This window comes from Lacerta agilis, chromosome 3, assembly GCF_009819535.1.
Source record: "Lacerta agilis isolate rLacAgi1 chromosome 3, rLacAgi1.pri, whole genome shotgun sequence".
Lineage (NCBI taxonomy): Eukaryota > Metazoa > Chordata > Lepidosauria > Squamata > Lacertidae > Lacerta > Lacerta agilis.
In genome coordinates this window covers 56,558,711-56,582,726 of record NC_046314.1, presented here as the reverse complement: position 1 = coordinate 56,582,726, position 24,016 = coordinate 56,558,711, and the positions used below count along the sequence as shown (strand labels likewise).

The 24,016-nt window shown below is 41.5% G+C and overlaps 1 protein-coding gene across 1 annotated transcript in view; it reads left to right on the top strand.

Annotated features, from left to right (window-relative positions):
- Window positions 1-24,016, top strand: part of LOC117044610 — a 64,459-nt gene that overhangs the window by 22,377 nt on the left and 18,066 nt on the right. Inside the window, exons 5-11 of the mRNA XM_033145417.1 lie at window positions 6,689-6,743; window positions 7,983-8,144; window positions 11,565-11,661; window positions 15,958-16,136; window positions 17,705-17,792; window positions 19,430-19,557; window positions 20,876-20,968. Of these exons, the coding sequence (XP_033001308.1) occupies window positions 6,689-6,743; window positions 7,983-8,144; window positions 11,565-11,661; window positions 15,958-16,136; window positions 17,705-17,792; window positions 19,430-19,557; window positions 20,876-20,968 (802 nt within the window). The remainder of the gene's footprint in view (window positions 1-6,688; window positions 6,744-7,982; window positions 8,145-11,564; window positions 11,662-15,957; window positions 16,137-17,704; window positions 17,793-19,429; window positions 19,558-20,875; window positions 20,969-24,016) is intronic.

The following is a 24,016-nucleotide window of genomic DNA, read 5'->3' as shown; positions in this document are numbered from 1 at the left end:
CCTACGGCTGTCCTGTTTCACATAATGCTCTAATTGAAAGGCACGATTTCAAAACCTCTTGATGAGATCATGATGCATGTTTTTTAAAAACTGTGTTAATAAAACAAAGAAAGTCTGAGAGGCGCGGGTAGGATGATTTTTCTGCTTGTTTGGATTACAGAAGGGATTTTCAAAATACTTCGACACTGACCTCACCGCAGAAAAGCATCCATGCAGTAGAATACCACTTTAAGTCTGTTCGAGAATAGCCATAGTCTTCTTATTGTTTGTGTCCCATCTTTAACCCTCACTCTCACCCACTCCCCAATTCTGGCCAAGGGCTGAGATGAAGGTTTGTGCATGTGTAGCTGGGCTGAATAAATGGCCACTTTATTCAATGGTAGATCAAGCCTGCAGAGGGAAACAATAGGTGTGGGAGCTGACCACAAACCAGGAAAATTCCCCCAGCTATAAGGGTGTCACAGAACCATAGAATTGCAGAGTTGCAAGGAAGCAGGAGAGTCATCTAATCCAACCCACTGAAATGCAGGAATCCTTTCCCCAACATGGGGCTTGAACCTGTGACACTGACATTAAAGGTCTCATGCTATGCCTACTGAGCTATCTATACTTTGTAGTCCCAGGGGCGTCGCTAGGGGGGTGCGGTGGGGGTGGTACGCCCCGAGTGGCAGGTGTGACAAGCGGCGGGTGGGGGTGACAAGCGGCGGGTGGGGGTGACAAGCGGCGGCCCCTCCCGCCACTCCCCACACAACGCCGGTCACCCTGGGAGCAGCAGCGCTGCACGGACGGGGTGCTCCCTCGGCCGTGCGTTGTTGCTCCCAGGGCGACGGAGCAAGCGGCGGTGCATGGGGGTGACAAGCGGCAGCCCCTCCCGCCATTCCCAAGCGCTGCCGCTCCCTCCGTCAACCCAGGAGCAACAGCGCACGGCCGAGGGAGCACCCCGTCCGTGCAGCGCTGCTGCTCCCGGGGTGACCGGCAGCGTGGGGAGTTGCAGGAGGGGCCGGCGCTTGTCACCCCCACGCGCTGCCGCTGGCTCAGTCGCCCTGGGAGCAGCGTCGGACCGCCGCTTCCACAGCCTCCTTTTGAGCCGCAGAGCTTAAAAGCGGGCTCTTCGGCTTAAAAGGGGGCTGCAGAAGCGGCGGCGGCACTCCCGGAAACGCCCCGGGGGCGGGGCATCGTGACGTCACAATGTGCCGTCACGCCGCCCCGCCCCCGGGGCGTTTCCTTTGCCGCCCCGGGTGCTGCGGAGCCTAGCTCCGCCACTGTGTAGTCCAATCCCTGCCAGGTCAGAGGCAGTGAATCTGCATATCCAGATTATTTGGCCACACTCTGAATGTGAGTCAGGTGACTTCCCGCAACCACCCCACAGGGCTCCAAAACTCCAGACTGATAAGGCAACTTTGCATCAGAGGTGGTCCTGTCTTGTCCCTGGCACTACAGCCCTGAACTGTAGGCTTCAGAAGCTGCCAATCACCCTCAAAGGAGCTTAAGTGTGTATGGGGGGGGGGGTTGTCACCAAGCTCCCCTATTGGGTTCCCTTTCCTGAACATTCCTGCCAAAGTGACCAAGTCAGCCTCTCAGCCAATCAACAATTAAGAGACAGATAACAACAGCCTCCCACCTGGACAAATGGCAGCTAGAGTAATTTTTAAATAGATCCCTCCCCCAAAGCCTTATTAATTTATGGGAGATGTTCCCCCCAAAAAACCCTCAACAACTTAACCCCCCGCCGCCAAAAAAAGGGTGACATCTTTGTCCAGATTTTTACTTTGAGGGATTTTGTTGTTGTTGTTCAGTTGTGTCCGACTCTTCGTGACCCCATGGACCAGAGCACGCCAGGCACGCCTGTCTTTCACTGCCTGCCGCAGTTTGGTCAGAATTTGGCAACCCTAATATACTCACAGTATGGAGCAGGCTGGGGAAACCCTTTGCATGCAAGGCATGAGCTCAGTCACAGAGCTCTGGCCCCTCCCCTGCATTCCTTTATCTGCATGGCCACACCCTCTTCTTTCATTTCTTGGATTGTGTACACAGCATACATAAAGCATCCTCCCAAAAAAGAATCCTGGGAAGGTTTATTGAGAGTGCTGGGAGTTGTAGCTCTGTGGGAGGTTAACTATATTTCCCAGGATTACTGGTGGTTGTGGGAATGAGCTTTAAAGTATGCATGCAGCCCTAGTCACATCAGTGTGAAAAACCCAGGGATACACCTTCTATATATTATTATTTTCTTCAGCAGCTCTTGCCATTTTTCAGTGTTTTCTCCTCCTTTGTTGTTTGATTCCAATGCCTTCTCAAGAGACATCTGTTCGCACTGACTTTTACTTTTTCTCTATACTTTCTTTCTTTTTCCTCCTTAACATATTGTGTAAAGTGTTGTAGACTGCAAGCTTATAAGCAGGGCCTGCTTTTATTTTTAATTTTTTGTTAGCAAATCCCAATAATGATTATGATGATGATAGCAACAGTAAGAGAAATGTGGTAGCCTTTGTTGTTTTCTCAGACTTTTCCTAAAGGATTTCAACTGTCTTATCTTACAAAGCTGCTCCCCATCACTGGGGATTTTCAAGGAATGAGTCAACATTTGAAAGAGTCTGTTTATGTGTGACTTAGAACAGATTGACATGAACTTCATACAAGACCTTACGTTTGGTGTATTTGACCTCAAATTCTTTTGGCCTCCGAATAACAATGCATCTTAGCTGCAATTTTTTTTTAAGATACATTGTTCAATTTTGGCAAATGAACACAGGAACTTATTCTGAGATAACAGTAGACACTTTTAATGTTTTGGTTCTTCTTAAAGACCAACATTTTCTCTGACTTAAGGGAACTAGTAGCAAGGAAAATTGCCCCTCGACAGCAAGAATCCCATTTTTAAAATTCAAATTTTATTGAAACTTCCCCTTCCTTTTTTGACAAAATGGTATGCACATCCCCATACTTCTCCCAAAACCCCAGTAAATAGCTAATTTTTAATATGTGTTTCTAATAAAAGGGGGGATTATATGCAATACCCTTTTAAGGTTACCACCTTAGGTAAGAAGAGTTCGGCTGGCTTTAACATCCATGACAAGCACCAAGAATGATAATAAAATGAGATGGTTAATAAAATAAAAAAATTGCAAAATTGCAATTTGGGAGATGCAATTTGAAATTCATTATTCAAGGTCAAATTGTTTGTTTGTTTGTTTGTTTGTTTGTTTGTTTGTACAACTTACACCCCACCCTTTATCTCTGGGATGTTCGCAACAATATATGATAAAATAAATCAACCTGCATCAACAGCAATATCATACAAATTATAAAGCATGGGTAGGCAAACTAAGGCCCAGGGGCCGAATCTGGCCCAATCGCCTTCTAAATCTTGCCCGCGGATGGTCCGGGAATCAGCATGTTTTTACATGAGTAGAATGTGCCCTTTTATTTAAAATGCATCTCTGGGTTATTTGTGGGGCATAGGAATTCGTTCACCCCCCCCCAAAAAAAAGTCCGATCCCCCACAAGATCTGAGGGACAGTGGACCAGCCCCCTGCTGAAAAAGTTTGACTCACTTTCCCCCAATATGTGGGTGTTGTTCTTGTTGTGTTGCCACAGGCCACATATCAAGAGAGGCTTTTGGAGGAAGAGCCAGAGTAACAGAATTATGATGGAAGAAACACAAAGAGTCAGGCCACCCTTTCTGGATTTTTTAACCAAGTACTGCATCATTAAGTAAGTCTAATCCACTGCTGGTTATAAATAGACATTTGTGCTTATCACATTCACTCACTGGGAAAGAATGTAAACCAGTCTAAGAATGAAACACCCAGGAAAGCTGCCTGAATAATATTAGCAACTTCATGGTCGAAAGACACGTACTCGTATACTTCCCCCTTCCTTAGCCGAGTGGAATGACGTGATGGTTTATATACAAAAAGAGTTGAAGGAAGGTTGTGTCATTAGAAAATATGTGCTGAAATAAGGTCTTTCCCTTCTCGTTGGCCTTTAAAGGAATTTGGGTAGCCAGAAAATGAAACACAGTGAGTAACAATGCATTTAAAGACCTAAGGCTTTCAAATGACACAGAGAAAGCGGGGAAGCCCCATGCCTGCTCAAAAGTAGAGGCGGGGGAGAATTCTGATTTAGTTCATACTTAGAAGCGAACCTACCTAATTCGTACTTTCTGAAACAATACGCAAACTGTTCTACATAGCTGCCCTTCAAAAATCCACACTTCTTCTGTGCCACAGACAGGGCCAGATTTAGGTTTGATGAGACCATAAGCTACTGAAGGTAATGGGGCCCTTTATATGCCCAGCTGTCCTTTGTCAACAACAAATTGTTGCTGTTTTTTGTGTTGAATATATGCCATATGGTAATTTATGGACCTGATAGGTATCTAAAGCCATTTGCACATAACAAAATACGTATTTTATCAAAGTAGTTGTTGAACTGAAATACAATTAAGAAGAAGTAAATTAATAGTGAAATGCAATTAAGAAGAAGTATATTACAAGTGAAATAATTATTAAGCTCTAACTTAAAATGATTCTTTATTCATAACAAACTTAGTATTACAAACACATTGGCATTTGGCAATAACAAAAGTTCCTTTAGAAACACAATTTAAAAAGACTCATAATTTTTTTTTGATGGGGCAAGAGAGTGGGGGCCCTAAGCTATAGCTTGTTTAGCTTATACGTAAATCTGTCACTGGCCACAGAACTTCCCCTCCCTTTCATTTCCCCTTGTGCACCCACAAATCTACTGGGGGGGGGTAGAGGGAAAACCCGGAGCAGATTTGGAGGGGCATGTGGGGAGCAGAGGGAAAGGAAGTTCCATTGTGCAGGCAAAAGCCGTCATGTGGATGAGACAAATTCACTGGGTAAAACCAGCGCTTTTTTCTGACAGTAGGTTCTGGTATGTAGAACCAGCACCTTTTTCTTGGAATGATTTTCAACATCAACTTTTAAATTAAAACTTTTTAATTAAAGGTTGATCACAAATCAAATGGAGAAAGGGGGAGAGGTGCAGGGAGAATGGAAAGGTTGGAGAGGCCTCTTACAATTTAGCAAGCTATAAGCAGTGGAACCTCATTTTATTTTTACAAAACACAGCACGGGATGGCAGCCAGAAACTCCACCAGTTGTCTCAGTGATGTGAAACATGGGCAAAATAGGAAGTATCAGAGCAAGCCCAGAGCAGCTGGTGGAGCTTCTAAGGCCCCCCACCTCTCCTCACTAGGCAAAGCCATGTGTGCTACTTTGCTAACAAACGCCCTAGCATAGGGAAAGTTCAAAAAGGCAGAAAACATATATATATATTCAGACAGGTACATTTCCCCCCCAAATAAATGTAACTGCAGACAAGGATCCCAATGCTAAGGTTCAGTGTTCTCGTGTGACCAGACTGTCCTGCATCAAAGATTCAGAGCTACGCCCCAAACTAATACACCCTTCCCTTTGCGCTTGGAAGCTGCCGCCTTTGATCTCTTGTTACAGTTCAAACCACAGGCAGGTTCCAATTTCCCTTTCTTCACATTTTAGATGTCTCAGACCCAATGTCAGCAAGTTCTCATCCTCCTCTGCACCTGGGTAAAGTCCAGGCCAAAAAAGGCAGAGGGGACCTGCCAAAAGGGGGACCAAAAAAAGAAAAGAAGGAGTGTTCTTAGGCTGCCTTCTTATTTTGCTCCTTTTCTCTAGGATAAGAAAAATAGGCCCTGGAGGAAAAGGTTGAGTAAAATAATACTGTCTAGGAATACTACTTACCCCTGCATTATTTCGCTATAACCTCAGCAGTTCCCGAAGATTAGTCAAATGCAGATGTTAAAACATGGAAAGTCTACAAATTGGTGGGTGAAGACAGATGTAAGATTAAAGAGCAGGCACAGCAGTTTCTTCACCCCTGGTGTGAGGCTGGCTTGGCAATTTGCATGACAGACATACCAGCAAGTTGAAAACTGGTTCAGCCATCCATCTTGCCTCTACCTTCATGCTTCAGGCAGACTTTTCACTCCCCAACTCCCTTTTTAAAAAGGTTTGTGGCATGTACTAGGGTATATATAGTAAATTATCTTCTTGTTTTAAAACTTGCAAACATTGCAAAACTGCTCTAAGGTTAAGATATTGTGCTCAAAAGAAGTTACAGTACCTATTGTAGTTTTTTTGTTTTACCCACAATAACATAAAGAAAGGGTCTTCCCTGAAACAATGCCAGTGAGTTTTACAGTCCTGGTTTTGATTAGATATCCAAATGGCCTAAAGGTCAGGTTGTGTTTTGCTCGTGGTGCAAGGATGGCGAGCCTGTGGCTCTTCATAGGTTGTTGGGTTACCATTGGCCATGTCGGCTGGGACTGATGAGGTTTGGAGACCAACAACACCTGCAAAGCCACAGGTTCCCAGCCCTGGCATGAGGTCAGAAATATACGCCGGCATATATCTCTGCTTATTTACACACCAACCTCTGCAGTGAGCATTGCCATTCTACCAGCCCCATGTCAAGAAGAGCTGGACAAGTGTGTACATAACTTAGCTGCTCATGGCTGAATGTGTGTTGTGTTTGAGATGACATGTCGTGATATTACAACATGGTGATGATAAAATAAAAAGGCAGCAGTTCAATCTGTTGTGGCTGTTTTAAACAGGGATGTGATGTGAAGTAACTTTGCTTTCCTGTTTTTTAAAATCTTTTTTTTTTCCTTTCAAAGTCCAGAACGTTTATCGTTTTATGAAAGAATTTTCCTAAAGTACTGCAACCATGAGGTAAGATACTTAGGAAGACCAAATGTAACTTAATTTGTGTTCTGTACAAATAGTTCAGCCTCTACCAAATATTTTTTTCTCTTTTAAGCCATGGTTAGAGTACTGTGTTAGGACAGGGCCCAATTCCAGTTCAGAGTCAGCCATGAAGCTCACTTGGTGACCTTGAACCAGTCATCATATCTCACCTTAACTACTCAGAGGGTCTTTGTGGTGATAAAATGTGGGGTGGGATGAGAAGTCTTGTTAAACTGAGTGTAGGATCCTTACTTATCGTGGTGCAACAGGTTATATATGAATTTTTCTTATGAAAGAAAGGAGAAATAGTTGGTAAAAATACGCGGGACAGCACAGAAATGTTTGGTGACCTTGAGGTTGTGTACTAATTTCCATTCCCCTTTTTATCTTGCCTACTTTGCCACAATCTTACCCTCTGTTTTGATATTCTGACAATCAGAAACTACAACCTTTCCAGTCTCTCCTAATTTTGACTGGAGCCATAGCAACTGTGACAAACATAGTCCGCTAATAACACAGAAGATAAGGACTTACTTCCTGTACCAGTTTGGAACTTCATCACCCCAAGTGTATCTCTTAGCTTTTATCTTTTTTCTTTTCAGTGCCACAGAATAGTTTATTTCTCACTCCTTTTGTCCATTTCCCTGAGAATGGTAAAAACCTCATTGCTTTATCTATTCTGGCAGCTCTTTCCTTACCGTTCTATTTTTGTTGTCTTTAGGCTAAAAACACATATCCCTCTCACTCACACACACTGGCTATGTTTTTTTAATTATAAAAAATGTATCAGACTTTCTCCAGAAACGGTAAATGAAGATTAAATTGGGGAGGTAGGGGGTGAGGGATGCAGGCTGGCAATCTGATGGCAATGACATTGTGTGGACACAGCAAAACAAAAACTAAAAAATCTTGCATGTATGAGGAGGGCCAGTCCCAGTCTGGAAGCACTGTCTGTCACACTTTCTGCCTCTTAGGACAAGTTATTATATTTCTTTTTGTAACGAAACAGCCCTAAGACATTTCAATGTAACAACTACCATTGCTACACTGAAGAAAGATATTTCAACATGTTCGTTTGATATGGTGGAACTTTCAGACCCTTCTGCATTTGCATACTAGGGCTCCCCCTTTGTGCCACTCCCACTTTCAGAGCAAATGTTCACCAGCTCAAAGTGCTTGCATTTTAAAAGTATAACAGTTCTTTCTTTGTACTTTTTTTTTAAGGACCCTGATGAAGAGCCTAGAGACCAGGAATCTACTGATATTCCAAATGCAAATTTCAGTGAGGTGCCTGGTGGCTTTGATCACGTAGAAGAAATCCTTATACAGAAAAAAGCAAAGGAAAACATTGACATTGAGAAAAAGATCCAAATGATTCTTGAAAGTGTGAGTGGAGATTTGTAGTTGTTGCGATCAATCTGCATTCCATTAACGCTAATCATAAAATTTCACTCAGGTGCATATATCTCTGTAGAGGTACTGGTAAATGGTGAGCCTGCCATCCCCAAAGCTCCCAAACGCAAAGATCATTCTTGCATTGCTATGTAAGCTGTGTACACACGATTATTTCTATAGAACAATGGAAATCCATGCCACTAGTATAGCACACGCCCTGAAGCTTGGTAATTGTGTACAAGCATAATTTGATTTGATTTGTTGTATTCTATGCTGATTTTCATTCAAATGAATCTCAAAGCGGCTCCCAAACAATAAATAACAACATAATAGAACATAATAGAACATCACAAATACAACATAAATCATGTAAAGTAATTAACAAATATAATTAACAGTTATAATCTATAAAACATTATTAACAAAACAGCAGCTAAAAAATTAATAAATAAGCCAAACATGACAATTAAATTCAGTTCTCTGCATTTCTATACCAGTCTACTTTTTTAAAAAGCCCTGATGAAAATTTGTTAGCTTTTTAGTTCAAATTTCTCCCAATTTATACTTTTTTTTGCCTAATATACACTTATTTACAAAGCAATTCACTTAACATCACACATTTTTCCATTTATTAGCATTAATGGATGCATTTATATGCTGACCTGGAGCCTAGTACATGCATTTTTATGCGTATTACTTGCCTGGAGATCTGCAATGCAAAATTTGAAGAACTGTGAATTTCAAAAGACAGCTGGGTTTTGGTTTGCCCATTATTTTGGAAAGTGTGAATTAGATAAATTTCATCTTTAAATAAAAAGCGAATTTGGATTTCTTAGGAACCCTGAGCATTAAGCTCTGCTATTGCAGTGGCTTCCCTGAATCCCATTTAAATCCAAGGAGTGGTGAAATGCCATGTCACTAAAAGTATCATCTAATCAGTTTCCCAAGAAAATTTTTGAACATAACAAGATAATATGCAGCCTTCTTAAAGTAATATAACTTGAGCCTCTTGGGCTTGCCATTCAGAAGGGTGACGGTTCGAATCCACATGACGGGTTGAGCTCCTATTGCTCTTTCCCAGCTTCTGGCAACCTAGCAGTTTGAAAGCACACCAGTGCAAGTAGATAAATAGGTATCGCTGCGGCGGGAAGGTAAATGGCATTTCCATGTGCCAGAAGAGGGAAGAGGTTGAATCATGCTGGCCACATGACCCAGAAAACAGTCTATGGACAAATGCTGGCTCCCTCAGCCTGAAAAGCGAGATGAGCGCTGCATTGCATAGTCGCCTTTGACTGGACTTACCCTTACCTTTTTACATTACAGCAGTGGGTTACACAGATATACCACTGTGGGAAGGGTATTCCACAAATTAGAGGTTGCCACAGAGAATGCCCTCTCCTAGGCTGCCACCTAATAATAATAATAATAATAATAATAATAATAATAATAATAATAATAATTTTATTATTTATACCCCACCCATCTGGCTGTGTTTCCCCAGCCACTCTGGGCGGCTCCTAACAGAACACTAAAAACAGAATAAAACTTCAAACAATAAAAACTTCCCTAAACAGGGCTGCCTTCAGATGTCTTCTAAAAGTCAGATAGCTGTTTATTTCCTTGACATCTGATGGGAGGACATTCCACGGGGTGGGCGCCACTACCGAGAAGGCCCTCTGCCTGGTTCCCTGTAACCTCACTTCTCACAGTGAGGGAACCGCCAGAAGGCCCTCGGCGCTGGACCTCAGTGTCCAGGCTGAACAATGGAGGTGGAGATGCTCCTTCAGGTATACTGAGCCGAGGCCATTTAGGGCTTTAAAGGTCAGCACCAACACTTTGAAATGTGCTCGGAAATGTACTGGGAGCCAATGTAGGACTTTGTGGACCCAAATTTCCGAGGGAGGTGGAGCTACCAAGAGGGCTCCTTCTGCAGATGCAACCCAACAAGCACAAACAAAGGTCAAACACACTCAGCCCTCAAATTGTTATTTTAACTATGGACACCTCAGTCTGTTTATTTTTATGTATTCAGGGGGCCCAATGTGTGCATGAGGCTCTACTTTGCAAGGATAGCATTTTGATGGGGGAAGCAAATTTGCAAGCACATACTTAATGAGCCCATATCTGCCACCTCCATTAGCTCTGAGTGTGCCTCATAATATATTTAGAGAAGGGGGTCAGCAAACTTTTTCAGCAGGGGGCCGGTCCACTGTCCCTCAGACCTTGTGTGGGGCCGGACTATATTATATTTTGGAAAATGAACGAATTCCTATGCCCCACAAATAAGCCAGAGATGCATTTTAAATAAAAGCACACATTCTACTTATGTAAAAACACCAGGCAGGCCCCACAAATAACCCAGAGATGCATTTTAAATAAAAGGACACATTCTACTCATGTAAAAACACGCTGATTCCCGGACCATCCGCAGGCCGGATTTAGAAGGTGATTGAGCCGGATCCGGTGCCCGGGCCTTAGTTTGCCTACCTATGATCCTAGAGCTAGGATCAGGCTCAGGGCAAGATCAAGTCATCTGCGTGACAGTGATTCAATTGCATAATTTTTAGATTATGAATGCAAAACGCTACAGTCTCTTGGGGAAGAGACTTGGCTATTCAGAAGCTGATTTACTAAAAGAAAATACACACACACACACACACACACACACACACATATTGATGCACATTTTGTGGTAACTTTACATGAAAATTAGAGTGATCCAGCATAACAATACCATCCTTTAGATGTTTGATAAAATGGATTCAATGGGACTTGTTCCCAGGCATGTGGTATTGGATTACAGTGGTACCTCAGGTTACATACGCTTCAGGTTACAGACTCAGCGGCAGCAGGAGGCCCCATTAGCTAAAGTGGTGCTTCAGGTTAAGTACAGTTTCAGGTTAAGAACGGACCTCCAGAACAAATTAAGTTCTTAACCCGAGGTACCATTGTATAGCCTAAGTATGGGGTCCCCCCCTTCTTCAATTGCTTTTCTCCTCAAATGCCACTGAAACTTTTTGGGGCACCAGATCTTTAGCCCTCAGAATTTCTTTGATATTACCTGTAATAAGCAGATGACCAAAATGCAAAAAAGGGCCTTTTAATTTTTTTCAAAGCCACTTACTAGAAGAATAACTTGGATCCAAGAATTCTGTGGTGATTGCATTTGCTTGGGTCCTTTTGATACAACAGCAGAAAAATGAAACACCAGCAGCTTTAAAAAACACAGACACCCCAAGCTGTGTTCTGACATAATTACGGGTGATAAGCCTTTAATTTCCTACCTCACATTAACAGGAGAGAACAAATGTTAATGGCTCAACTTCTTTTCCCCTCTTCTCCCTTTAAAATCCCAAGGCGCTGTTCTTTTTTCCTTTCTTTTTTCATTCTTTTTTTTTTTTAACCTCACAGGGATCTGTATCAGATCAACTGGAAAAAATGCAGTTTAAGATGAAGACACTTTTGGAAAGAAAAAAGGACATTGTGAACACAGTACAAGAACTTCAAGGCAAGATTATTTAAACAGTGAAGAAGCTCACTGAAAAACAGGAATAATGCTATGAGAAAGAGGTTGTAATGGAAAAGAACAGAGTCTATAGACACTTGAAGTGCAAAAAAAGTTAGGCCTCTTTTTCACTTTACACTGGTGATGTAGGTGTTGCTGCAACACAATCATTTCCATGTAATGTGTTAAAGCCTTAAATCACATAAGCAAAGCCACACAGCAGCTCTTTCCCATGCTGACATTCCTAGGAAAAGGGACAGTGCTGCTGGGGGGGGGGGCGACTACAGTGTCGGCTTCTTCCATGTAACCCGGGACTTTTTTTCACTCCTGTTCTGCAGAAGAAAATTGTGACCATTACTGCCTGCATGACTTTTGTTTTTGAATGAAATGCTCCCTGCGGGTACTAAATTAGTGCATCAGTGAGATGATTATGCTAAAATTTCCTTTTGATATGCTAGTTTCCTACATACAGAGGATTTTGTGTGTTTACATTAGAGAGGGTTCAAGCACTGTTCTCATGTGCAGCCTGAAATGGTACATTCTGGAATTTGACTGCCACAGTTTTCCTCTTTTCACTGCAGTTTGTTTTGTTGTATTTACTACAATTTTGTATAATGGCTTACATTATATTAGGCATGATGCAAAGGGGGGAAATGGAGGAGATAAAGGTAAGCAAATTCAGATAGCATAATGTTGAATAATGAAGGGATCCTTCCTTTCTCAGCTTTCCCCTCTGATGCAGCTAGTTGGAATGGCTGGTGACAGAATTTGTGTGATGGATAATGTGTTGAATGGCTCTGTGTCTCATTAAAGGCAATGGAAGGAGTCCAAGCCTGGTGCCAGGAATTGGGCCCAGAGGCTCTAAAGAGCTCCTTACTAGTCTAGCCTGGCCAAACCACCATTCACTGCCATGGCCCACAAGGCCCTCAGACATCTGTTTCTAGTGGTGGGCAGGTGATGGTGCCATTTTTGAATGGCAGCAAAGCTCAGTGCCCATCCATGGTGGCGGCTCACATTTATCCACACTGCAATGCCGCAGTCTGTAGGTGTATAACATCTATCAAACCCAGCTGGGGAAACATTTTGGATAAATAAAGATGGCAGGTAGCCACCATTCAAAAGTGGCACTGCCTCCTGCCCAACCACTAACATGCTTCCAGGGGGCTGGCAGGGTGTAGTTGTTGTTGCTGCAGCAGCAACAGAATGGAGAAAATATTGTGCAGTCATGACCATGAGGGTAGGGGTCCCAGTAGTAGCACTGTGCTGAGGGCATTCTGGAGGTCTAGTGCCAGTCGTGAATGATGCTGATTGAAGCTCACTTAAGTCCTGCCAATGTCAAATAAACGTTTAGACCTATTCTGTGTATTCTTCCTCAGAGCTTACATTGAGGTTAATGGGCCAGGTAAGCATGCACATGAATACAGCCATAGTCACAGCTCCACTTTTGCTGAATTGTGTGTAGATAAATTACACACTAACCAATATATTACATGGATTGGCCACTCTTCCTTCCCGTCCCCAAAATAAAACCTGATTTGCAGCCTATCTTTGGGGACAGCCTCTAGTCAGTCAATACACTAGATAGATTAGATAGGCAGGCCGGCCGGCAGATGTCACACAGAATGACGTACAATGGCCACAGTATCAGCTACAACTTGTCCACCTGTGTTTGGCAAATATAAATGTTAAATCCTTTGGGGAGTCCAGATAAATGCCTCCTGTCAAATGCTAGGCATGCAGAGCTTTGGCTGTACTTTTGGTTCTGCGGTGGCTGAAATGCCTTTAGGAAAATACATACTAAAACCACCCTCTGTCTTCTTGGTCAGTTGTCAACATTTGTTGATTCATACAAAGCAGTTGCATGTTAGGGGTGTGACAAGTCTATTTAAGTACCGGTAACTTTGTTGTAGCCTACTCCCCTGCCAAATTGAGTCGCCATAGTGTTTATCCTCTAGAATTCTGTCCCTGACTCCCAACAGGTTTCTGTTAAAATATGCCTCTCTAGTTGGATGCTTTGCCCCTTTGGTGCTCTTGACACATCATCATCCATTGCAGATTAAAAGCAGGAGTCATGTGCATCCTCCTCCATTGGCTTTGCCAAGTGGTTTCATCACACAACATACCCCTTTTTCACAGCTGGTTCCATTCATAGTACTAAATTGAGTTTCCAAAGCACAGAGTCTGCATTTCTTCATAACTTAATTCTTGATTGCACAATCTGCTCATTATTCCACACTGTGAACGATTTCATGTTCATGTTCTGGAGCTTAGACACTGTGCTACTGGGGAATGGAAGAATGTGCGACTACCGCATGATCTCATATTACTGTTGACCAAAAGATCACAGCTAGCCATGTCCTCCCAGAGATGCCCTTTTATTCTTCTCAAAAACTGGCAGTAAATAGAAGCAATGAAAGTCCTCCTCCTCTGAGGCCACAATGGATGGTTGTAGCTCACCCGGCACAGCTCAGAGAAGCTGCCAAAGCTTGGGGACAAAAGACTGGTGTGATCCTTAAGCATGCCTGGGCAAGAGTTAGGCACTTCCTGAACCCAACTCAGTGAAAGCTTCAGTAAAGTCCTTTTGCATACTCACTGTAAGCTCCCAGCTCCAGCTAGCTCATGTGACTGATCCCACCCCAAGCCTTGCCTGCCTTCACGTGAGCTAAAGGCAGACTTACAAAAAGCAGACTTACAAAAATCTGAAGAAGTGTGCATGCACACGAAAGCTCATACCAAGAACAAACTCAGTTGGTCTCTAAGGTGCTACTGGAAAGAATTTTCTATTTTGTTTCGACTATGGCAGACCAACACGGCTACCCACCTGTTACAAAAAGCATATAAAGGACACTGCCTAAGCTTTAGCTCAAGTGGTTGTGGGACCAAACAATGTTTCGGATATTTTGCCTAGCTCTGCATTAACTGTGATTAGAATCCTTAGCGTGGAGGGCAAACAGAAAACACTTCCCCTTTTCTTGTAAATTTTGATTAACTGCTGGGAAAAGGTTATGCACATTTTGACATGAAAATGAAACTCATCTGGCTTAATGCTATTCTCTAATTTCAAACCCATCTGGAGGCTATTATGCACTTCTGAACATGGTATTCAGGAGAACTGACTTTCACATACATAGTCTATGCAAACAAACAAACAAAAAATACAATTTCAAAGCAATTTTTGTGCAAATGAATGGTATGTTTTCATATCTACCTTCTTCTTTTTCAAAAAAAATCATTCAATTGATAAAATTTATTCAACCGTCAGTCAGTACACAATAATTATCTGTACAAAAATTAAAATGTTTAAACATCTCAAGGAGCTTAACACTAAAACATACAATGAGAAGTATTTTATACATTTAGACCCATGTCAATACTGTCGATTTTAACCTTATGGCGTCTTTTTCAAAAAAAAGAAGTTCCTCACTGAATAAGTTACAGGTAGGTAGCCGTGTTCTCACTGAATAACTTATTCAAAATGAAGGAAGAAAGCCCTCACTTGAATAGACAAGTTTCCTTTATGTTCAAACATATTTCATATTTGGTTATAAATGGTGAGCCAATCCTGGTGTTCTTAAAAATACATACAAGGCAATAATTTTGTGTGGGTCAAACTATATAATATGGGGAATATGTGACTGCATTTCAGGTTATCTGTTTTGTTTTGTTTTTTAAATCCAAATGGCTGGTTTTTAAAAAGCAGCTGTGAGGATCAGGATGATGGAAATGTTAATCAATGGCGGCTTCACTCTCTGAGTGTAAAGCAGTTCTGGATGGTGATTTTGTGGGGGGGGCTGCAGTGCAGGAGGGAAGTGTTAATCACATATTCTATGTATCAAATTTGGCCCTTAGAATTGTCTACCTAGCTGACTTTGACATATCAACATTTCTAATATGGTCCTTGAGAAGATATAAGTCAAAATTTCCAAAAATCTGAGAAAGCCTTAGCGCTGATCAATATAACTAGTCATCCATACACAGTTGCTTACACTCTCCTTCCTGGGTTTGATGCCAGTTAACATTCAAAATCTACCAGTGTCAGGGATTGCTTTCTTGCAAATTGCATGATTCACCTCACAGTGTAGTCCTTAAGAACATACAAATTAATTGGCCACATTATTTACCACTCTTCTACAAACAACACTAAATCATTTGTGTTTCATGGGGTATGCCTTGTGGAATATCCAAACAAACTGTGCCAATAGCTCTCATAATGTTATGCTGGCAGTCTAAGCTTAGTGATGAATGTGGGCAAAAATAGACATTATAAATGGCTACAGCCTGATCTTTCTTCATGGTCAGATCAAAGAATGCAACTCCAGGCAACAATGATGGAGCAGTTATCCAACACAACTAAGCAGAAGAAGGGACAGAAGAGGGGGAAAGGCAAAGACACGAAGCTTCTTCTAAACATGGATGGGAAGAGGGACAACCTTTGTGGAATTCCATCCTCTAAACATTCATCTATGCTGGCCAAACAGGTAAAAGAATCAGCAAGCATCACTCCATTCCTGATCATTGTTTGATGAAATGTTGATAACATCATAAAACAGTGGTGTTTATTCAAGAGGGTAAATACATTTTGTACTTAGCTATATGGTCGCAAGTCCTGTTAAAGTCAACTGACTTTGTTGCATGTATATAATAGGAAGTGATCGTTGGCCTCTAAAGCTTCACCTTGAGGAAAATTACTTGTAATCACTCATGACATAACATATTAATTTATACAAGGTTCAAAGGCACGAGCTTTCTAAATGGGCATTTGACCATGCAAAGCCCAGTTCTGCTTTCCGCTGTATCGCATTGTACACCTTGCCTTCAGACTGACAGCCAGCTGTTCATTAATAGTTGCATTTAGAAACATGAATATAAAGACATTATAAAGACAAAACAACAACCAATCCCCCTAACAGTAAGAAGCAGCTTTGGCAGCACACTAGTAACAGCATCATCTCAGTCTATCAGAAGACTGGGAGGGGTGGGGAGGATAAATCTTTACCTGGCACCAAAAAGATGTCAGTGAAGGTGGATCACGATGGATCCTCCTATTCATGAAAGAGAATAAGAACACTTCCTGTTCAAAAAAAAAAAAAGCCTTCATCGAGCAACAAGGTCTTCCCAAGTCCTGGTACATTCCAGTATCCTTAATGGTTTACATAAATTTTATATTGGCCCTGATAGCCAATTCATCCTACTTCAGGCTGCCGTACACAGCCTAGCCCTGCCTGGCACAAACATGTTCAAAATAATCTCAGGAAAAAATTGCCAAGAAAGGAGTGCCTATTTTGATGATGCTGAAAATGTTCATGAAAAACAGTAATTATATGTTCAACAGAGTCCCAACTTTTGCTTCTTAAAAAAAATCCTCAAATGTTTAACCTGATAATCTTAGATTCTCCTTGTAAATTTCACATTGGGTAAACTTTGGTAGCAACTAAAGGAAAAGCCATATTTGGGGGATGCAAGGCAGTATGGAAAGATTTGCACAAGAATAATTATTTTTTCACTTGCTTATGAACAGCTACACCTCAAGAATCACTTCAGGAAGTATTTTTCCCTGCCCCACTGATAAAGCAGATGGCAATAAGTCACTTCTGGTGCTTATTAGCACAAGAAGTCAATGTGATCTACAGCTTTTACCTTGTTAGAAACCAGATTACAGAACCACTGCGAAGTGACAAAAAAATCTTAATTATCAGTGCAGGTATTAGAGCAGCCATTTATCAACACAGGATAAGGGAAACAAACAAATATAATTGCCTGATTTCTCCCTTATTTGATGAGATCACATAAATTAAAGAGTGAATCTAATACAATCCAGAGATTGTAGTGGGAGCTCTGTTTCTGCACTTGTAACTTAGTATCATAAGAGTCTGTTAAAACTTAAAGGCTTGTTTTCTCATCTTTCCTTGCCCACAAAAAAATTACTAGCCTGAAAATTCATTGCACTAATGCCAGGATGCTGTTGTGCCTGTGAAAAAGGAAATATGTATGAAAACATGTTTCTTGGGATCCATTTAATTGACACTAACATTATTTTTAATTTGAGGCTGATGCATATGAAAACCTTGACCTTAAAATAAAATTCTTCTGGAGCAAGTATAAAGAAATTTGTTCAAGATTATCAGAGCTGAGTGGTAAGTATTTTGACGAACATGACTTTTTTAAAATAAAGAAGAGTAAATCACAAGCCAGTTTTCATTGCACAAATATGATGAGTTCTATTCCAACCTCACATTTCCTGACCTTATTGTTCAAAGTCCCCCTGGGGGTCAGGGATGATGGGAATTGTTCTTGAGGGCACCAGGCTGGCCACCCCTGCCATAGAGGAACAACTCCCATTTATTTTATTTTTATTAACAATCCCCCCACCCCCCAAAAAAAATCCTAGTACAAAAACACAGAGAGGTGATACCGTGTGAATCTGAACTGATAGTGCTATTTGCATTTTTCTGGTTTCAGAATATTTGCCCTGTTTCATTATGTACCCAGTCAGGATATCCTCTTCTTTTTTTAATGACTTGCACAAGGATGTTGTGGAGAAGGCATGTCATGTAAAATGCTATCAGAGCCCTCCAGTTGTTTACCATGGCCACTTACAAGCTGAACTTGATTCTTATGGATCCACATTTACTGGCAAGGGTTGTCTTCATTTGGGAAACAAAAATATCCCCAGACAACTTCAGGAATTCCTTTTAACTCTCTTATCTCACCATGTCATAGCACTAAGGAAGAAACAGAAATGACAGCAGGCTGTTGGCCTCCCATTACACCTTATTCACACAGTAATGGGACATTTGGCCCTACAGAGTACATCTCCTCTTTTTAGGATAGGGGAAGGGGGGTTGTAGAATGGATTTGGACTGTGCCCAAGGGTTCCTGAAAACAACTGAACCTCATGTGCTGCTGTGGGCTAAGAAAAAAAAAAAGGAAGATTGTACCCTGCCAACTGTAAGTAGGAGTTCAAGAGGGTTACAGAAAGAATTTTTTTTAAAAAAACAACAACCCAGAAAACCTTCACAGTAGAATATTGTGATATAAAAAAGAGATGGGGAATCTGAGGCATGGGAGCAAAATATGGATATCCGTTCATCTTTCTCTGTCCCTTAGGACTGTCCCTTGACCACAAACTCTTCCCAGGAGATATTCAATTTTGTATGCATTTTAATGAGAAACTAGCCAACTCACACATCTCAACCCAATACACAGACTGAAACCCAGTTAGCCTTCAAAATTCTCACTTTGCCAAATTTAGCAATGCAGTTCTCCAACTAGACAATGTGTAGAAAAATGCATATAATAGGAGAAAGTTTGGATAAAATGCTGGTGAATTTTCATGAAGATTATTTTAATTAATATTCACAAACAACTGTGGAAATGTGGGCAACTAAACTCAAGACTGGAAGAATGGGAAATTGGGGGAACTGAAACTGACAGTCTTCCATCCCTGGGTGCAGATCAGGTGGCTTTATATAATAATTGGAAATGATCAATTTTAGCAAACAAATTTCTCAAATTTCTTTGGGGATGCCATATGCTTCAGAGACCACAAGAAAACTGAGGTGCTGCTTCCAGATTTCATTCAGAATCCCGAGAATCTTATTTGATTTTATAAAGTTGTTTTACCAGTGTTTTTGTTTGTTCATTTCTTGTCTCCTGCAGATGTACTTTAGTACACTATGTAGTGCTTCTGATGGTATATTTGTTCTATTTTTATTTATTTATTTAAGAAATTTATAATGCACTGCTTTTCACCATACTTTCTGTTATCTAGATACAAAGAGGATTTTAGAACAGAAAAATAAAGAAGCTTATTTAGAGTCAATTGTTCAGAATTCCAAGATTCCTCCAGAAGAAAGAAGGCTACAAAGTGCTCTATATCGGAGATTGCACCCAGATAAGGTACATGTCAACTCCACTGCAAACATTCTGAAGTTTGTGGGATATCATCTTTGTCTGTTTTAACTTAGTGCTCAAATAAATGTGAAAAACCAGAGTGTGAAGTCTCCCATAATTTTAAAGATAAGGGGGGGGGGGAGTCTCATGATCAGAACTTCATAAAAATTGTATAAAATGGTAATACATCAACAAAAAATGTAACTGTGGCTATTAAAAAAGATAAAATTAAGTTTCTGTGCTCCTACAACAGCTTCAGTGAACTTGTTTTTTAAATGTATGGGGGGGAGAGATAAATTATTTTATGATTTATAAGCTGTTGCAAAGCTGTGTTCCACATAGTTAATTAGCTAATATTTGTCAGCCCTGTGAATGTGCTATTGTGCCAGAGAGCGTTGTGTTTCCACTTTGCAAGTGCACTGTCACATCATTTTTATCAGTGACTTGGGAGATATTCAAGGATTAAAGTAGAGCTGCTCAGCTTCTTTTCCAGAATACAACTATACTGACCTGCAGAAGCCACCACTGACTGACCTAACTTATCCAGTCCCAGCCCTACCACTAGCCAATTTGAGCCCTTTGCCTCAGGTGGCAGATTGGGAGGGACGACAGAGTGAATGTGCATCTACCCATTGCTCACCACTGCTGAAAATCCACCATCCCCATGAAAATACGTTTGGAAGCCACCTTCTTGCATTGAAGAGCGCTGTATCACTGCTGCTGCTGTTTCTGCTGCTGCTGCTGTTTCTGCTGCTGCTGCTGCTGCTGCTGCACACCACACTTCAATCCAGCACAAAGGCTGTTGGCTACTACTTTGCCCCTCTTAGGGAGAAGCCAGTGCCACCTCAGATCTCACCGCTGAGAAGTGAAATGCCTATAAGGGCGCCACTGCTGCCTTTCAATGACAGAGAAAACTCTTTCAACAAACAAGAAGAGAAGTGCCATCATTGGCATTCCTGTGGCTGAGTAAAGGTTCTTCTCAAATCTTGCCCATCTCTGCCTCATTCTTTGAGGATGTCCACATCCTGCCTCAAAGTGAAGGCATTGAAGGATGAGATCTGGATGGCACAAAGACTCACCTTCCAGAGTCACTATGCTACAGCTGATGAGCCAATGGGAACACAGTCAAGGGGGGCCTGGGTGACAGAGAACATCCAAGTAGGAAGGCTACTGGGTGTGGTTAATTTAGACTCTGCTATTCTACTAGCAGTGGGCTGTTAGCAGAAGACCAGAATATGGTGTCTAAACCATGTTGTACAAAGCAAGAAGATGAAGATGGGGTATTTCATCCAATATAACTTTCCGTATTTTCTTTTCCCCCCAGGATTTTGTGCTTGACCTAAATGACCTTGAACAAGCTCTCCAGGATGTTAACAAATGCCTGGTTTCTCCAAAAGAGTTCTCTTATATTTTCCATGTAAGTTCTACTACTGTACCATTTGTCAGCAGTTAGACTGCTATCACACAAGCTTTTCCAAGACTTCTGCAGCTGGGCCAAAGGCAATATGTCTGGGCTGTCTTCTGTATGTCTTGGAGATTACCAAAAAAAAGGGGGGGGGTTGGCGGCTGACTCATTAGGTTTATATTTTATCAATTTTGCCAACATTGTGTTCAGTGTCTGGGAAGCTAATGCAGTACATAGCTGTGTATATTGGTAATGGCAGTGATTCACTGAAATAGTCTGAATAGGCTCATGTAACAGGATTAAGATTTTTCTCTTACCTGGTATAAGAAATTTAAGGAATCCTTCAGCTATTGTAAATGGTCCTTAAACTCTTCCTTTTGCCTTAGATGCCATCTGGGTGAATCACATGTGACAATCAAATGAAATTCTTCCATCCCACCCTGCCCAGCTATAGTAAAGGAAGTCGGAGGGGCTGAGCTGTACAAGTCAGGGCGTTTGCAAAAGCTGAGAATACCTTTTAGTCTGGAATGTGCCTCTCATGAATATTGTTATTATTGTAGGAGAAAAAGCAGTATAAATAAGGCTGTTTGTAAATCAAATATACATTCCACTCATTCTGGAAGGATTCTAGCCAATGCCTGTTTTATATTCAGATTGAAAATATAGACACTCATACACAAAGCACCCTGGAGAAAAGTTTAAAAGTCACACATGCAAAAATGAGCTACATTTCTGCTGCCAAGTTCCTTCATCGGCCTTGCAGTCTCTAGTCCAGGCCTTTGGTCTGTCCTTTCCCATTCTCTCTGGCTTTGCATTCTTAGAGTATTCTTGAAGTGCAGAGGGCTCCATCAGCCCTGCAGATGTACTCTAGTACACTATGTAGTGCTTCTGATGGTATATTTGTTCTAATTTTATTTATTTATTTAAGCAATTTATAATACACTGCTTTTCACCATACATCTCAAAGTGGTTTATAGAAAAACCAAAGCTTGCAAATACAGGGCTTAATACATAGATTGAAACATCAGATAAGAACGTATTGGAGTTAGTGATACCTATCTACTGAACATCTTTTGTAATTTTTACCATGTTTGAAACTGAAAGCTTTAAACAAAAGCTTACATTCTCCACAAACGGACCCCCTCCCCACTTTTTTCTGAACAGGCATAGTGTGGTGACATCATCTTGTTCTCAGTGCTTTTTTATGCAGTCGTAAGCTGGCCACATGACCCGGAAGCTGTAGGCCGGCTCCCTCGGCCAGTAATGCGAGATGAGCGCCGCAACCCCAGAGTTGGACACGACTGGACCTAATGGTCCACAACAGCTCTCTTAAGTGCAACGGTTTCCAAGATACCATTCACCTGAACTCCATCATCTGTGTTTTGGTTATACCATTTAGGACAAAATGGTAATCCCATTCCAGTGTCAAGTACTACTACTTCTAGGATCAGAGGTGCAATGCCTCTGAATTTCACGTGCTGGGGAGCAGGAGAGGTCTACTGAAGAAGAGATCTATTGTCTTTAGCTCCTGCCTAACAGCCATCTGTTTGGCCACTGGGGGAGGCAGGTTATTGGACAATATAGGCCTTTTGTCTGATCCAACAGGGGTTCCTTGTTCCTTATTAAGATCTATTTTTGCATTCAAAATCAGCTGCATTTACCATGCTTGCTTTAAATTCTAAGTGTATTCCAAGGTACTGAAATGAAGCACCCCACAGTTATGTGAAGTATTGCACTTAATAAATATAGCCTCATCTTCAAAAATAATAAGCAGAAGAAGCTAGAAAAAATGGTAACTGGAAAGGCTGTTGATTGGTTTGAAGGACCGAATAAATCTGGACGTAAGATATTCCAGTGGTTTCAAGAGGGATCTTTCCTAGGTTCATTTGTGTCACAACTCATTACATACCCATTTTTTCTGGGTGTGTTATTTTCTCTCTTAGCAACATAATTAGGGTGTTCGTTATTTTGTAAAGAAAATCTATGGAGAACATGCCGTACAAAATAATATTTGAGGCTGATGTGACCAAAAAACCAAAACCAGGGCTAGAGTTTATAATTTGTGAATTATAGGTTCAGGTGTACTGGGAGGGAAATGGTTTAGTACATTTCGCACCCTCAAACATCCAAGCTTTCCCTCATGTTACTTCAGCCTAAGTTGTGGAGCAGGCCTTCAGCCTGAGTAACATGTGTGGATGCCAACACAGAATGACATTGAACTGGGCCTCTCTTCCAGCCCCCAAACCATCTTTAACGGGAAGTGTGAATGTTTACAGATTAACTGAAGGCTAATCACTGTACTTCCTAGCTGAAGAAGAAAACAGTTTGGTCACATTTTGCCATCCTTTTGGGGGGCTGGAGGGGAGATGTAAAAACATTTGCATTGGCCAGAAATAAAAGCTCATGCTTCACACACTTGTAACCAACCCCAGAAAGTGGAGGGAGCCCTCAGTCTTCTTGGCTTTGAACATTTTGAACAGGAAGCCATTTAGAGCTGGAATGCATGCCTAGCCAGTCCAAGAAACACCCGTTCTTATTACTTCTGGGCTATCGAAAAAGCTTGAGGTGAAAAAAGTATAATTTATAAGCAGCCCCTCTTTTCCTGTTTTGTTTAGATTTTTTTTCCTCTGCTTCTGCCAAGCCTGTTTTTCAAACTTTGCATGAGGAAACACATTTATACTTTCCTTTCATTTTATTTACTCAGCTGTACATCTACCTAAATTGATAGCTGCTGCTCCTACCCGGCTTCAAATCCAAACAAAGAGAGAGGAAGGTGCATGTTATACTTTCTTGGTTTCTGAGGCAAAGGAGGAATCTGGGCGGAGGGCAGGCTGCTGTGGGATTGATATCAAGGGGAGTTACCAGCAGACTTTCTTCCTTTCAGGATATCCACAACTGTATGTTTTAGGATGAGAATGCTCTATAATTCGCCACACATTCAAGCTGGCCAAGATCCTCATTTTGTGGAAAGGATGGCAATGTTCCCTGAAGAGACCAGTGCTTTTCAAATGCTATTAAAACAATCACCGCCAGCCACTTTTTTTTAAAAAAAGAAAGAAA